The following is a 14417-nucleotide window of genomic DNA, read 5'->3' as shown; positions in this document are numbered from 1 at the left end:
AAGACAAGAGCACCAAAAAATAAACCCATCACATTTGAAATGTTGACTGAATCGTATTTTCTTTACTCTGTTGCTATGATGCTTTAAAGGGGCAGCATGTAAAATTCAACAAATGTCATCTTTGTGCATTAGATGGCAGTAATGAGTCACCATCATATCAAATTTGTATTCAGTCTCGCCCCAAGGGTCGGCAACCTTTACGGGCTAATCATACTTTCCATTTGACTTTCACGCAGACATTCACACATGATTCCATTCATTCTACATGTCAGGGTTCACATTGGTGCGTCATCCACAATGTAACGTATGTAATTTCTCCTTTCCAAAAGTTGTATATATTTCAGTCCCGAGCCGTCTGGCTATGATTGATTGATTGAAAAAGTTTATTTCCAACATGTGGGCACAAATGAAACTATTCAAAACAACAACAACAAAATTAAATAAAAACACACAAAACAAATAAAGATATATAGAACACATATAAAGTTCCATATGTCGTATGAAATGTTATGTTGCATTTGTGAAGTTTCATTTACAATTCAGGATGGTAAAATTTCATGAAATTTTCAATTGTTTTTACGTGATTTTAGAAGTCTGACCATTTTTTCCAACATGTTTCACACAAATATGACATTTTAGCCATTTTAACAATGTTATGTAGGTTCCCCTCTTCTTCATTTTAATACTATTCTATTTTATTTTTTTGCTTTTCTTGTGGTTCCACATTTTTCCCAATTTTACTCAAACCATTTTTAAAAGCCGTTTTCGGTCAAAACTTAATAGCCCTGTAAGCTGGGATCGGTTCGAGCACCCTGCGATCCTGAACAGGATAAGAGGTGTAGAAGATGGATGGATGTTAATTCAAATAACACATATCAGAATAACCTTTAAACAAGCCAATTTTGCAATGATGAGGAAAAAGAAGGACAAAAACATCCAACCATCGAGAGATAATTTCATATCATATTTGAGGTTAAAACAATTTTAGCAAGAGCAGGTTTACAACAAATAAGATGGCAATAAACAAATATAATTATGGTAGATTTTCAAATTGCGTTGTAAAACCCGTACAGTAACGAACGTAATAAAACAAGAACACAAAAACCTATTTTGTTTTTAAGAGATAGCGTTTTCTGTTTACTATTAAATCGCCGAACGTCCCACGGTACGTGAAGGCAACAGTTTACCGAGGGACTGGAAACGAAGGAGGACGTGCGTAATGTGATGACGGGGATGACAGGTATAATAGAACGTTGAGCGTCATGACGTTACAACCGTGCACAGACCTCTGCTGATGAGTTTACACTGAATAAACCAGCCGATCACTTCAGTTTTTAAAACTAATTTTCCATTGGACAACAATACAGGCTTGTAACAGTCTTAGAAAAATAGGGTCGTTCCTTTTTGCCTGGGTTTCTTTTAAAATATAATGCATGTGATCATGTAAACAGAAGTGGCGCTTCATTGTATTGATTTCTATGTTTCATACAATTTTTTTTTCTTAACCAAAAGCCTATAAGTAATTGTGCTTCTTCATAACCAGTTGGCACCGACGGTGTAAATTCTAAAACCTGCTGTACTTGATAAACCTCTGCCTGTCAGTGTGCCTGCAGTGCAATGCCTGCAGAAATAAATTAACAAATAGACAAATGAAATAGAGAAAGTGGTGGAAAATCTGATTTGGGCTTTATTGTCAAGATCGCCTCAGCTCGTTCCAGTAAACCATCACGACACAGAGGCATTCGTCTCTTTTGGCACTTTTTGAATTGCAGCCACCATCAGAGATCCAGAGAACAGGTTATTTAACACCATGAAAAATAATTACACAGGAAAAAAAAAAATCTAAATCATCAGTTTTTTTCTTTTTTGTACATGGTCCTCTCAATTGCATGAACAGTGACAAACAGTCCTGAGGTGTAAGGGTTGGCAAAGCCTTATACAAAGACTAAATAAAAAGAAAACATCCAGTTGGATGATGATTTTTATATTTGCTCATGAGCATCATGAGAAGGAAAACAAAAGGTGCATTTCCCTGTACCGGAAAAACTAATAAAAAATAAAAAATTGCACAACATAACGCGAATAAAGTAAGTGCTGAAAAAAACAAAACAAAAAGAAAACATGTTGATGTCAGTGAAATGGTCTGTTTGTGGTGAGAGCCTCATGAACACACTTACGTTTTTATAAAATAGATAATGCTTTGCCAGATAAGTTCATTATTCAACTTCAAAGGATACAAACACAATGCTGGACCCCGGCAAATCTACGAAATATCACGAGTCGGCTTGTTTGGACAAGCCCTTTGTAGAAACTATCAAACCTTAAAACACTCCTGTTGACTGCAAGAGTTTACTACTGTTGCTTTTCAAATAGCATTTCTTTTTACTATTTATTGTCTTGCTCTCAAATCTGTAATGTACCTTTAATTCATTGTATTTCTAAGTTCTTGTAAAGCACTGACTTCCCTTCCGTATGAAAGGTGCTGATTAAATAAACGTGCCTCTCCTATGTCCGTGCATATTCTCAATTCATCCAAATACGAGGCATCTCAAAGCAAAGTGCAGCCAGCAAGCCGGACCCCGACGTGTCCCTTGCAATCTTGGAATGTGTTTTGGTCCTTTATCCAAGTGGCGTCATTAGTTCTACCCTAAGTCCACATATTTCGGACAATTTCAGGACGAACATCCACAAAAATGGTGTGGTAACTCGAAAAGATGGCTCGTAACAATTGCGAGCGATGAAGCCACGTGGATAAGAGGCAAAACATCTTCCAACACTTATGACCAATTCCACTTGATCTGATTCAACTTGCCCACATTTACTCTCGAGACTAAACATCAGACACTCACACAGTGCACCAAAGGAGGAGTTTTGGCAGTTTAAATGAGTTGGTGGACATTCTGCTTGAATGTCAAGTTAAGTTGAACCACAGGCTGGAAACTGACTGAAACTCAATCGCAGGGACACAACTTGTGTCATGTTCTCCCATTTTGTTATGTTTTTTAAAGATGACATAATGATAGTAAGACAGTGAATTAGAATACCAAAAGGGGGAACTCCACAGAAGATGTTTTTTTTTTTCTTCTAATGATACATTTTCAGAACAAACTCGAAAAAAGAGCCGCACCAGTTTTATTCCCAAGCTTCTCTGCTTGAATTTCTTATCCCCCTTCAAGTAATCCCTATTGGGATTACGTTAAAGGACAGGTTTTTTCCCCCTATAACTTTCAAAAATGGGAAAGTTTCATCTGAAAAACATGATATTTCAATTTTGATTATTTCTTAGGTATTATGACACACACACACACACACACACACACACACACACACACACACACACACACACACACACACACACACACACACACACACACACACACACACACACACACACACACACACACACTATAGCAAAGAAGCAAATGCAAAACACACACAGATTTATTCAAATGGGTCTAACTAGCAAACTGCATTCACTCTTGAAATTCCCTGAAGTGCTCATTAGAAAGATCCAGACTAAGTTTTCAACCTTCATTCATAATATTACTGAGTAGTTTGGCCAGCTAGCACCACCTATTGGCCATCCACTTGATGTCGAAACAGAAGAGGTGAAAGGTTAAATCTAGACTTGAAGTGAATCGTGATTGCATAAAAAAACCACAGCTGAGGGTTGATTTTCTTTTTCTTTTCGCTGCCTCAACTGTTTGTTCAGGTGCCGTTTTCAGTCCATTATTTATATCACCATTAATACCTCACACGTGCCTACGACAGAAACTCTACAAGGCAAGGTTTAGGTTTAAGTCTAGATTTAGGCAGCTACATTTCGTCCTTCTGAACCTGTAGACTTTGGTCCAAGGTCTTGTTTAACGTCACCACATCACAATCCCCCTCCGTTCCTGCACCGCACACAACTCCACTAATAAATTAAGAACCACCTTGAGTTATCAAAGTGAGGGAAGGATATGGGGAGGGGGGGCACCACCCTCCTTGTCTCGCCTCTGTCGGGTGTAAACGTGCGGGCTGCGAGGGCTCCGGGTGCTGCCGGGCAGTGAGGGGCTCTGAGGTACGCGCCACTCGGATGCCGACACAGGAACAGTGTTCGGGGGAACCCGGCTGCTCGGGGATCAGCAGTGGTCAAGGATTTGAGTCGGAGTTCTGTGTCTGAGACGAATCTTCAGATCCGGTTCCGTCGGTCTCCGTCGTTTCTCCGCAGAGCCTCTGATGCTGTTGCAACCGTCTCGTCTCGACGGGTTCGAATTCCTCCACTTCTTTGAGGAGCACCTCATCGTTTTCCAACACAAACTCCAGGGTGGGGCCTCGGGCCACTCCGTCCTCCAGCTCCCCCTCCTCCGCCAGGCGGAGCTTTATGTTCATGCTGATGGATTTTTCTGATTTATCTGGAGAGCGAGGAGAGGAAATTACATTCGGTGAGCAGTGCTGCCGAAGTCCTGAGGGAAAGCCACAAAAATGGGTTTTCCTGCTTTATGATACTATTTGAATTTACTAAATATCACAAACAGTGTGTGAATTATGGTTCTGAGAACAACACATGCCGAACAATGCCAGTGGCAATAGAAGGAAATAAAATGGTACAAACAAGAAATGTATCTTGTAATACCACAAAGGGTTCATTTGTCAAGAAAAAAAAATGTATATGGAACTAAACGAAACTAAATGCACAGTTCAATCTGGCAAATTCCTGTGTAAATTTTGTGTGAGCTGCTGTAAAGAGAGAGATTTACACGAATCAGCCATAACATTACGCAAGTTTGTTTTTTTTTGCTTTGCCCTGTCAAGCCATTAAATTTGAAGAAAATGCTGACCGGCCACCCTACAATCAGGGTTATTTACGTCATAATGACATTCTTCTGTGGAAGCATGTCAAATAACAGCATTCGATTGGAAATTTTGTTTACCAGCGACATTAACTTCCAACTCGCAAAAATCCGTCCTGTGCTTGGAGTTGCTCAATTTAAGTCACGTCCATCTGTTCTCAGCCTCACCTTGCCCAAACTGCCGCTCCTTCGGCAGCATCAGCACATCCACATTGTGATGTTCCTCCAGAGCCGCTGTGAGCACGGCGCCCTCACGGCTGAACACAAAGACCATAGGCAGAGTGATGTCCTCGGTCGAGTCGCCGTCGCCGACCATCTGGAAAAGGGGCGTTTCCTCGCTGTTGCTTCCCTCGCGGTGGTCTACAAGCAACAAATTAAATAAATACGTGGATGAACAGACAGACTTAATTAGACTATTTAACTATAAACGTAGTGCAGATGAAACGTCAGTACACATAGAAATAACCCGTACCTATGAAGATGACTCCGATGGCCCCGGCCTCCTGCAGCCAGCGGGCCTTTGCGGCGAACATGCAGTCACCACGCAGAGCCAGAGCGACACGACCTTTAAGTTCCACTGCGTTATCTATTGGGCCGCATGCAGTGTAGGGGGAAGCTTTCACGATGCTGCCCTTCACCTGGAGCACAGGAGTTTGTTTAATGTCGTTTCGAAAATCAAGGAGAGGAAAATACAGCAACGTTTCAAGAAAATTAACACAAGAACACATTTGAAAACCGTATACATGCAGGTATAACGAGTCTAAAAAAAAAATAACGTTTTTCAAATGAAAGTTGAAGACCGTGTTAAATGATTTCCAAATGATCAAACTGCTGAGAACACTTGATTTGATTGACAATTTTTTTCCCTGGCCAATCGCAAGCCAAGCTGTGATTTGGCGCATATCAAAAGACAAATGAAGACAAAAGCTGTGGATGTGTGCTTCATGGAGCCTTGATGTTGGTGCACTACATGCACTCTCTCTCACCCCATGCTCCTGCTTGGTCAGGTCCATGCCAAACTTGGCAGGTCCAGCCATGAGGACGGTCCTGCCCAGAAAGGGGGGCGATATGAGCTGGACAGCATGAGGCACCACCACCTCCTCCTCTGGCGTCTGACTTACTTCTGCAACCAGTTTCACTCGGTACACGCCTTTATGTTCCTGTCGGGATTCATACGGAAACGATGCCTTGTCACTATTGTCCACCACTAAAATGATGAAACGGCTACAAATAACTTTTTTTCTCCACACATTTAATCCTCCATCTGGATTGAAATGCAAGGCAAACTGAAGGGAAAAAAGGATTTCCATGAAAAGCAAATGCAGAAATGCACAATATTTCAATATTTGAAATCCATTTTCAGGCCGAGATACAATGCATCACGCAAGAAAATCCTCACAAATGTATCTGAAAAATAATTTCAAAAAAAAAAGTTTAATGGAAGATGTTTGCATTATTTCTCATTATTGTGGCATTAATGGTTGTGACGACTTTGCATTGGTAGAGATGTCAGGAAAACATATTGGGACTTGAAGCATTGATCGACTGCAGCTTAATGCAGAGTAAAAGTGGATAACATACCCCATGATTTCCACCGACTCCTCCCGTGACCTCTCTGAGCGGAGTGAGAGAAATGCCCATGCTCTTCAGGAACTCCACTGGCTCCATGCCGTTATCATGGAGCGGCAATTCTATTTCCCTGTAAAGCACAAACACCTTCAACTTAACTCTCCGCGTGTGTCATTTTACTCAACGGGACCAGAAATTGTACTCAAAAGTCAAAAGGGCCGTGCAACTCGACCCACCTGATGGGTAGTGGGTGGAAGGCTCGTCCCACCCCGGTCAGATACTTATAGCTGTCCCGGATGGTTTTGGCAAAGGAAGGATTGTTCGGGAAAAGTGTCTCAGTGCTGGGACAAGAGTGTGTGAACAGGTCTTCTTCTTGTGGAACAGGAAACACCTCCTGAAGCACAGTTTAAAAAAAAAAAAAGAAAAAAAAAAGTTGTAAATCCACTAAAGCCACTTGGCATTTTCGAGGAATACTTCTCAATGAGGCACCACGAAGCAAAACGAAAACATCGACGTGCCGAAATACACGGCAACACATGACGATGACGACAAGATCATTCAAATATGATCTTACTGTTGTGTTGCCCTGACAGGCCGGCTGAGTGGTGGACAGAGAGACGGGCAGGAGATGAGCCTCGGTGGTGAAGATGTAGTCGTCGATATCAATGGGCAGCTGGCTCTTCTCCGAGAACAGCAGGTACAGGTATTTAAACATCTCCGCCAGGAAGAAGGAGTCCATCCTACACAACCACAAACAACAGCTCCGTTTACCAGACAACAACTTCTGACAACACAGCATTTAAGACCTGTTCGTCTCAGAGAGTACCTGTCTTCATGCGTCCCTGTGCGAACATCCTGCACAGCGGCAAACCCGCAAGGCACCCTGGCGTAGGCGTTGAGCTTCTCCACTATGGATTGCCCCACTCTGAGGTAGTACGGGTCGCCAGTGGCCTGCGGGGAAACATAAGTCATCTTGAAAAATTTTTTTTAAATGCTTTCTGTATAGAGTCAAATTAATTTGCCTGGTTGTTATCCACTTTCTATTGGGCATTTTATTTCTCTGAAACACAGTGTCCTGTCAGGTTTGTCACCTTATAGAGGTAGTAGGTGCTCTCTGCAAACTCTGGTCTCAGTAGGTGTTGGCCCCAATGAACTCTGAACTCTGTGGTGAATGCCTGTAAAGAAAAGAAAGAAAGACAGGTGAGTAATGCCTCAACGCATAGTAATGAAGAAATCACATCAAACGAAGAGTACATTTTCTCAAAAACACAAAATTTACAAACATAGCTCCTTCTATAGCTTCAAGTATCCAAAACACACATTATATAAATCGGTATATCAAAGTTTAAATCAAGAATATCACATAATCGCATTAGGAAATCATAAAATGCAGTGATAGAAAAGTGTCCACATGTAGTCCAGCTTGGAGATTCTTTTCCTACTGGATGACACTGAACTTAAAAAGAAGACCTTACCTCTGGAAGAAACTTGTGCTGTTTAGTGACTTGGTAAAGCATCTCATGCGTTTCTATGGCTGGCTTCAGATCGCCTCTCAGAACCTGGATCGACACAAAGTACCATATTTACCCTACTGTGCAGTTTCTCAGTTTCATACTGTATATTGTACTCTAAAATTGATGTTAACTTTCATCTACTTCAGAAGCTGCAAATAACTTTGTGCTCGCTGCATACAGCAGGTTGTGCAGGAATTGTGGGACAATTTCACTATTTTTCCAAGCTACAACATACACATTAATGCAAAACACAGCAGGTTGAAATTAATTAGGATCCTTATTATAATGAGCCCAGAGGACAGTGTCAAGCACCTGTAAGCCAGGGAAAAATGCCAGGAGGGAGTCCATCCAGCTCCGCACGCTCACAGTGGGGTTGTGCATGTGCACGTTGAGGAGCAGGGGAGGTTGACTGATGTACTTCATAATAGCACTGTAGTGCTGTTGCAGATAAACATCATTAAAAATACATAATATATCCACATATCACACCTTATCCAACTCAAACAATATGAACAGAATGACTTAACATGTGCCAACAGCACAAGAGGAACGCAGTATATCAAAGCTGGTGCTAAATACAAGGGTTTAGTATGCATGTTTAAATGGGGGAATGACTTACAATGTTGAACCTGTCCAGAAAAACATTGTCCCCAAGCAGAATGTAGGCCTTCATCAGATATTCATAGTACGAGTCGATACCAGCACCAACTCCACTATCTGCAAACACACAAGAGAGGATCAGGCATCATATCTGAGTGAGAATACAGTATTTATTGCTGGGAATGATGACAGTTTTATGTTTTTACACAGTGCATGTACTATGCGCGCATTGCCTCACCCCTCCGGACCCATTCTCCATTATGGATATTGATAACAGTCCCCACCAAATCACTTCCTCTCTGTCTCCTCTCCCAAAGAACATCCAGAGCCTTCCTGGCATGTTCCTGTTGAAAACATCACCACACCATTCGTACATTATTTCATCCTAAATTAATATTATAGGACATAAAGAACACAAAAGTCCTGTTTTTAGAGGAAGAGAATACCTCAAACACAGAATTTCCTGACAGTCTGCTGAGAGCAGCAAACTCCAGGATCATTGTCCCTGCACACGCGGTGCACGTGTCCGATTCTGTTCCTGTGCGCGAGAGTGGGTTAAGAACGCCATACCGCAGGTTCACCTGGAAAAACAACAAAGAGTAATGACTGGTTGTTACTAAACTCAGGCAAAAATTCTACAGCGATTTAACAGAATTGGACATGTTGAGGAATCTCTTTTCATCAACCCACTGAGACAGGCTTAAGGGCCATTTGAGAAAGCTTAGAGGACGAGACAGCGGACTGTCGGCGCCATCTGCATGAAGAACATAAAATAAAACCTGTAATGTTTAAAAAAAAAAAAAAAAAAGTACCTTTGGGTATGGAAGGCCACTTGTGGTGTTAAAAGCAGGCAGCAGTCGATGGCCCAGCTCTTTGGCCATGTGCAGGAGTTCGTCACGATACCACTGCATCCTCTCGCCACGCTGCCGTAAAAGGTCGGCCATCACGTGGCCGCCCAAAAGCCCACTGTGAAGACACGGAAATGGTGGGTTTGAATAATCAGACACGAGAACCTATGTCCTACTGATTCAAATATAGATCCAAGTAAAAAGACATCCTGCTTTTACTTTAACCCGGCAAATCTCAGACGAGCCCCTCACCCCAAGACTCGAATGTTCGTCTCAAACACCGACACCACAACATCATTGTCAAGCCGAACATCCTGCACAGCCTTCCGCACAGCATCCTCAAACTCGTCGAGTTTGTTCAACACCTAGAGTCACATATTTACGCCAAGAAAAGGGAGGACAGTCAGAAAATCGGTGCAGGGATAAGAGCAAAGAAAACTGCAAGTTTAGCTTGTAAACAAGGTGTAATACTTACCACCAGAGTATCAAGGGTGTCAATCAGAGTGAGAGAAAACCTACGGCAAAATTGGCAAAATTTAAATCATATAGTAGACGGGTGTCTCACTTTTCTACTGATGCATTTAAATTCATATTGAGAAGCAGGCTGTTAAATATCCGATCGGTTTAATTGGCAGCGAAATCACATTATGCAACATGTGTGATGCTTAATCGGATTCACTGCTGTGATGGTCCATGATTTATCGCCATCCGGAGGATTTTATTGACTGGAATTAGCATCTAATTTAAGTATGAAGAAACTGGGGCATCCACTCGGAATTCAAATGAGGTTTGAAAGGTAGAACAAAATTTGAAAGCGTCTTTCAGCTCCAGAGATGTGGATATCCTTCTACATAATGCTGTTTGTTTAATCCAGAGCAATTTCTAATATTAATAGAAAGGTACATTTGGCTTCAGTATGACGTGTTGTTAGTACACTGTTGTTAATTACTTTTCTGTGTGTGGTCAGAAAGCCACGACTTTCTAAAACTGAGGCGTTACTCTATCAAGAGATGCTCTGGTAGGATGCAACATTGTACACCTGCACACTGAAAATGTATTTGTTCTAAAGGGACTTGCACTGAATCTACAATTATAATTCCTTTAACAGCAGGGGCATCATTTCTATCTTCCTACTTACTAAACAAAGGCGGTGGGCATATTTTAAATGGAGGCTTTGCTTTGAAGCCGTTTGACCAATGAAATGTGTCGCATAAAAACAAAAATAATTTAAATTCACATGGGAGAATCACGCTTCGTCCAGCTGTACAGGGAGACGCGCATAAACATTGCACTTTGTCCCAGGGGCATGTGCACAATTATCGCTTCGGGTCTTCAGGAGTTAAAAATACACAAGCCAGAAGGAGGAGTGGGACGTCCTCACTAGATTTATCTCAGGTTTGTGTCAACAACTGATGCACTTACTTCCCCAAAGAGTCATCTATGTCCCCTCTGTTGGGCTCCTGACCACGGACTCTGCCTCTGCAGCTCAGAGGCATCAGCTCATCTGCCGGGTAGGCATATTTCTGCAACAGAAACGCCTGCAATCATCTTCAGGTCTTACTAAACAATACACACCACTTCTGAATCAGAAAAGGAAGCCTTTTGTATTTCAATCAATACTCTGCAGACCTGCCCAACCAAATTTCCCATTTGATTTGACATTACACACACACACATCTATCTATCTATCTATCTATCTATCTATCTATCTATCTATCTATATAACTGGAGGAGGTATTTGGTTATATTCGCTTGTAATAATTGGAACAGCAAGTTGTCTTCTACCCAGCATCCACCAATCAACAACCCCTCTCTCCTGATGATCAAAAAAAACAAAAACAAAATCCTGCTGCACAATGTTTTACTCGCTTGCAAGTCTCATCAACATTTCCACTCCATAACAGTTCTCCTCCTCAGACATCACTGGCCTCGTGATTATTTTTGTGTATCAGTTGAGCCAATGTACAGTCCTATGGCAGGTATACCTGCTGGGCCTGAATAAAGACCATAACATCTGGCTCGGCAACATTTATAAAGCGCTCAGAGGCGGACAAGCCCTCATGTCCACCTGCTTTCAAATTTCATGCCACAGTAACACCCATCATGAATCCCAAAATGTTCATTGGAAAAGTCTTGAGGTCGGAGCTGCATCTACTGTCCGACCCGAGTGCACACAATAAGCTACGAAATTGATATTCTCCAAATACACATTAGAAATAATTACACCAAATAATGCACAACATGTAGTGTTTTTTTACAATTACATTTTGAGCCACAAAAAAAACCCCACAGTCCTGGTGTCATTTAATGATGTTTATGTGTGTATGCTACTAAAGTTACCAAGTTAACCAGCCGCCTCCAGCTACTTTAAGGACGGACAACATGCATAGAGTTCAAGAATCTGATAGATGCAAGGCTACTTTTTCATAAATACTAACTGAAAAAAGATCAGTCTTTATTTAATGATTTGTAGGGGATGCTGCTATTTGAATTTCTCACAGAAATCAAACATGCAAGTATTTTCCAACGCTTACAGTCCTGCCTCACACAAACAATATCAGATTACTTCCTGCATCCAACAATCACTAACATGTCTTTCCTCCCAAAGTACACCCATGTTCAACTGGGATCTGCTGTGGCACAACCAAGTCAAATATTATGGATGGATGGATGGATGGACTCTTGCTTACCATGTAACTGCCATAAGCATGATCAAACATTTCAATAACCTGGTGCCTGCAAAAACAAATGACGAAACACAAATTATACGCATTGAAACTGTGGTCACACATTTGTCACCGTGCTGCTCCATGTAAACAATGTTTATGTGTGTGCAGACAGTCGTCACCTGATAACAGTCTTCTCCTCTTTTGTCATGGTCGGACTCTCCTGACAGGCTGCCCAGCCAAGAACGCTGATCATCAGCAGAGACTTCAGCATCATCCCTGTCCCAGCGGGGTGCTCCATCTATCTTCCGGTAAACGTCAAGCCCCGCTCCCCCGGTGTGTCCTCACATCAGATCAATGTGTCGAAATAGACCCCCTGTCGTTTCTCCAGCGCGCACGCAAAAGTAAAAAATTAATTTAAAAAATAAGGATCAAACAGTCCTGCAGGCACAGCTGTGCTCCTCCAGAGACCAAATCGTCCTCATGTCAGTGGAGGTGCTTGGTGGTGGTTAGCTGCCTCCCGGTTCCATGTTGTTGCAGCGAGGGTCGTGTTAGGACCACCACATGTCCCCAGACAGCAGCTTCAACTCGCTGCGGTCCATGTAAACAATAGCAGCAACGCGGTTAGCTTTCCGGGGAAACAAAACAAAACTTAACACTTAGCGCCGGCTGGCTGGAGTCAACCAGAATAGGTTAAACACACACGCGTGTGTTTAGATGTGCAAAAGAAAAATAATAGTCGGTAGTCACCAGGTTCACAACAGACGGAGCAGAGCAGCTAACGCTACCAGTGCTGGGAGCGTCCCGGTGGCTAACCCGCTATCAACTTGTTCCGCCCTCCGTTACGGAGGCTAGTTGGTTAGCTCCCGGGCTTACGCGCTAAATAAAGACAGTAAGCCAGGTCAAAGCCGAAAGTCGCTCCCCGTGTGAGCTTACAGTCACAAAGTAAGAATGTCGCTGACACGTCGCCGGGTGTCGGTGCATTTCCGTGCGGTGGAGCAGCGAGCTGTCAGCGGGGACAGGCTTTGTTGCTCACCGGCTGATCACCGGGTATTTAACACCCTCAGTGTATTCTCACAGGCGCGTTTCATGCCACGTAAGGTACAACCGAGATATATGTCTGGCAAACCCTCCACTCAACACCTCCGTAAACACACCTTATGATTATTAATTTGGTACAAATGTTATATTAATGTTATATTTGGGGTTCCAGACATGTTAAAGGGTAGACTGTAGGTCTTTTATCTAGGATAGATTCCTTACAGACAATACTCAGGAATTAAAAATACCCCGTTTTACGTCACAGAGTTGTAACGTCACTTGTTGTTTTTGATGGTTTGTGTTTTGTAAATGTTATTTTATAAACTGTTTGTAAAATATACTGTTTATAAAATAAACTGTTTATAAAATAACATAAAACATAAAATAACATTAAGTACAATTCATCTAATTGGCTATTAAGTATCATGTAACAAGATAATCCTTTCAAATAGATAGATAGATAAATAGATAGATAGATAGATAGATAGATAGATAGATAGATAGATAGATAGATAGATAGATAGTATGGGTGGCATTCTCAAATAAATCACCAGAAATCTGAGGCTTTTTATTCATTGTTAGAGGTTAGAGTGTAAATATAAAAAGAAAAAGAAATATCACAAATTTGAAAGTCATCAAGGCTATATTCAGGACTTGTTCAACGTGGTGTGCATATTACCTTTATGTGGGTACCAGGACATGCAGGCCTGGTGGGGAATCAGTCAGTAAAGTAAGTTAGTTGGCTAAACAAACTTTGGTCAGAAGAAATATCGACATTCAGCTGCCACTCTGGAAAAACAAGGGGAAATCCCTAATATGGATGAAGATCATGGAAGAGTGGCAGGGCAGATGGAAGGCAGAAAAGCGGGGAAGGTTTTTATTTAATTTAATGAACACTGTAAAATCACCAGTTCCTAAATTTGGATACTCTCGGAAAGAACACACATTCTGTAATAGAATTACTTTGAGTGACACAAATTTAAACAGTGCACTACACATAATAGGGAAACACCAGACAGGGTTATGTGAGCAATGTTGCACTGAAGAGACAGTTGTACATGTTTAATTTAATTGTCCTCGTTATGAAGAAAGGGCAGTTCTGGAAGCTGAATTGAGAACGAAATGAGTTCACCAATTTTCAATTAATAGTGTTGCCCACTGTTCGAAACCTCTGATCACATTCCTCATACAAACGGGATTAATAGATAGGATATAAATATTACTCTCTGGTCACACTCCTGAACAATAGGGGGCGGTAATGCTCCATTTAAATGGTTGCTGACCGCCTTTAAAATACAACGAAGAAGAAGAACACTCCCCTGGTGTTATTGTAGTCCCGCACAG

At 41.7% G+C, this 14417-nt stretch overlaps 1 protein-coding gene across 1 annotated transcript; it reads right to left on the bottom strand.

Annotated features, from left to right (window-relative positions):
- Positions 1 to 3296: 3296 nt before the first annotated feature.
- LOC308140365 (ER degradation-enhancing alpha-mannosidase-like protein 3) lies at positions 3297 to 12542 on the bottom strand. The gene is made up of 20 exons (XM_080510116.1): positions 12215 to 12542; positions 12057 to 12102; positions 10789 to 10889; positions 9842 to 9881; positions 9619 to 9731; positions 9331 to 9484; positions 8965 to 9099; positions 8757 to 8862; positions 8538 to 8635; positions 8231 to 8356; positions 7880 to 7963; positions 7496 to 7579; positions 7231 to 7355; positions 6979 to 7144; positions 6641 to 6798; positions 6417 to 6534; positions 5822 to 5995; positions 5308 to 5473; positions 5004 to 5195; positions 3297 to 4397 (listed from the first exon to the last, which is right to left on the bottom strand). The coding sequence occupies exons 1-20, from the start codon at positions 12331 to 12333 to the stop codon at positions 4135 to 4137; spliced, it is 2568 nt and encodes an 855-aa protein (XP_080366242.1). The 5' UTR covers positions 12334 to 12542; the 3' UTR covers positions 3297 to 4134.
- Positions 12543 to 14417: the final 1875 nt, after the last annotated feature.

Source organism: Blennius ocellaris (assembly GCF_963422515.1).
Source record: "Blennius ocellaris genome assembly, chromosome: 15".
Classification (NCBI taxonomy): Eukaryota; Metazoa; Chordata; class Actinopteri; order Blenniiformes; family Blenniidae; genus Blennius; species Blennius ocellaris.
This window is presented reverse-complemented; position numbering and strand designations above follow the sequence as displayed.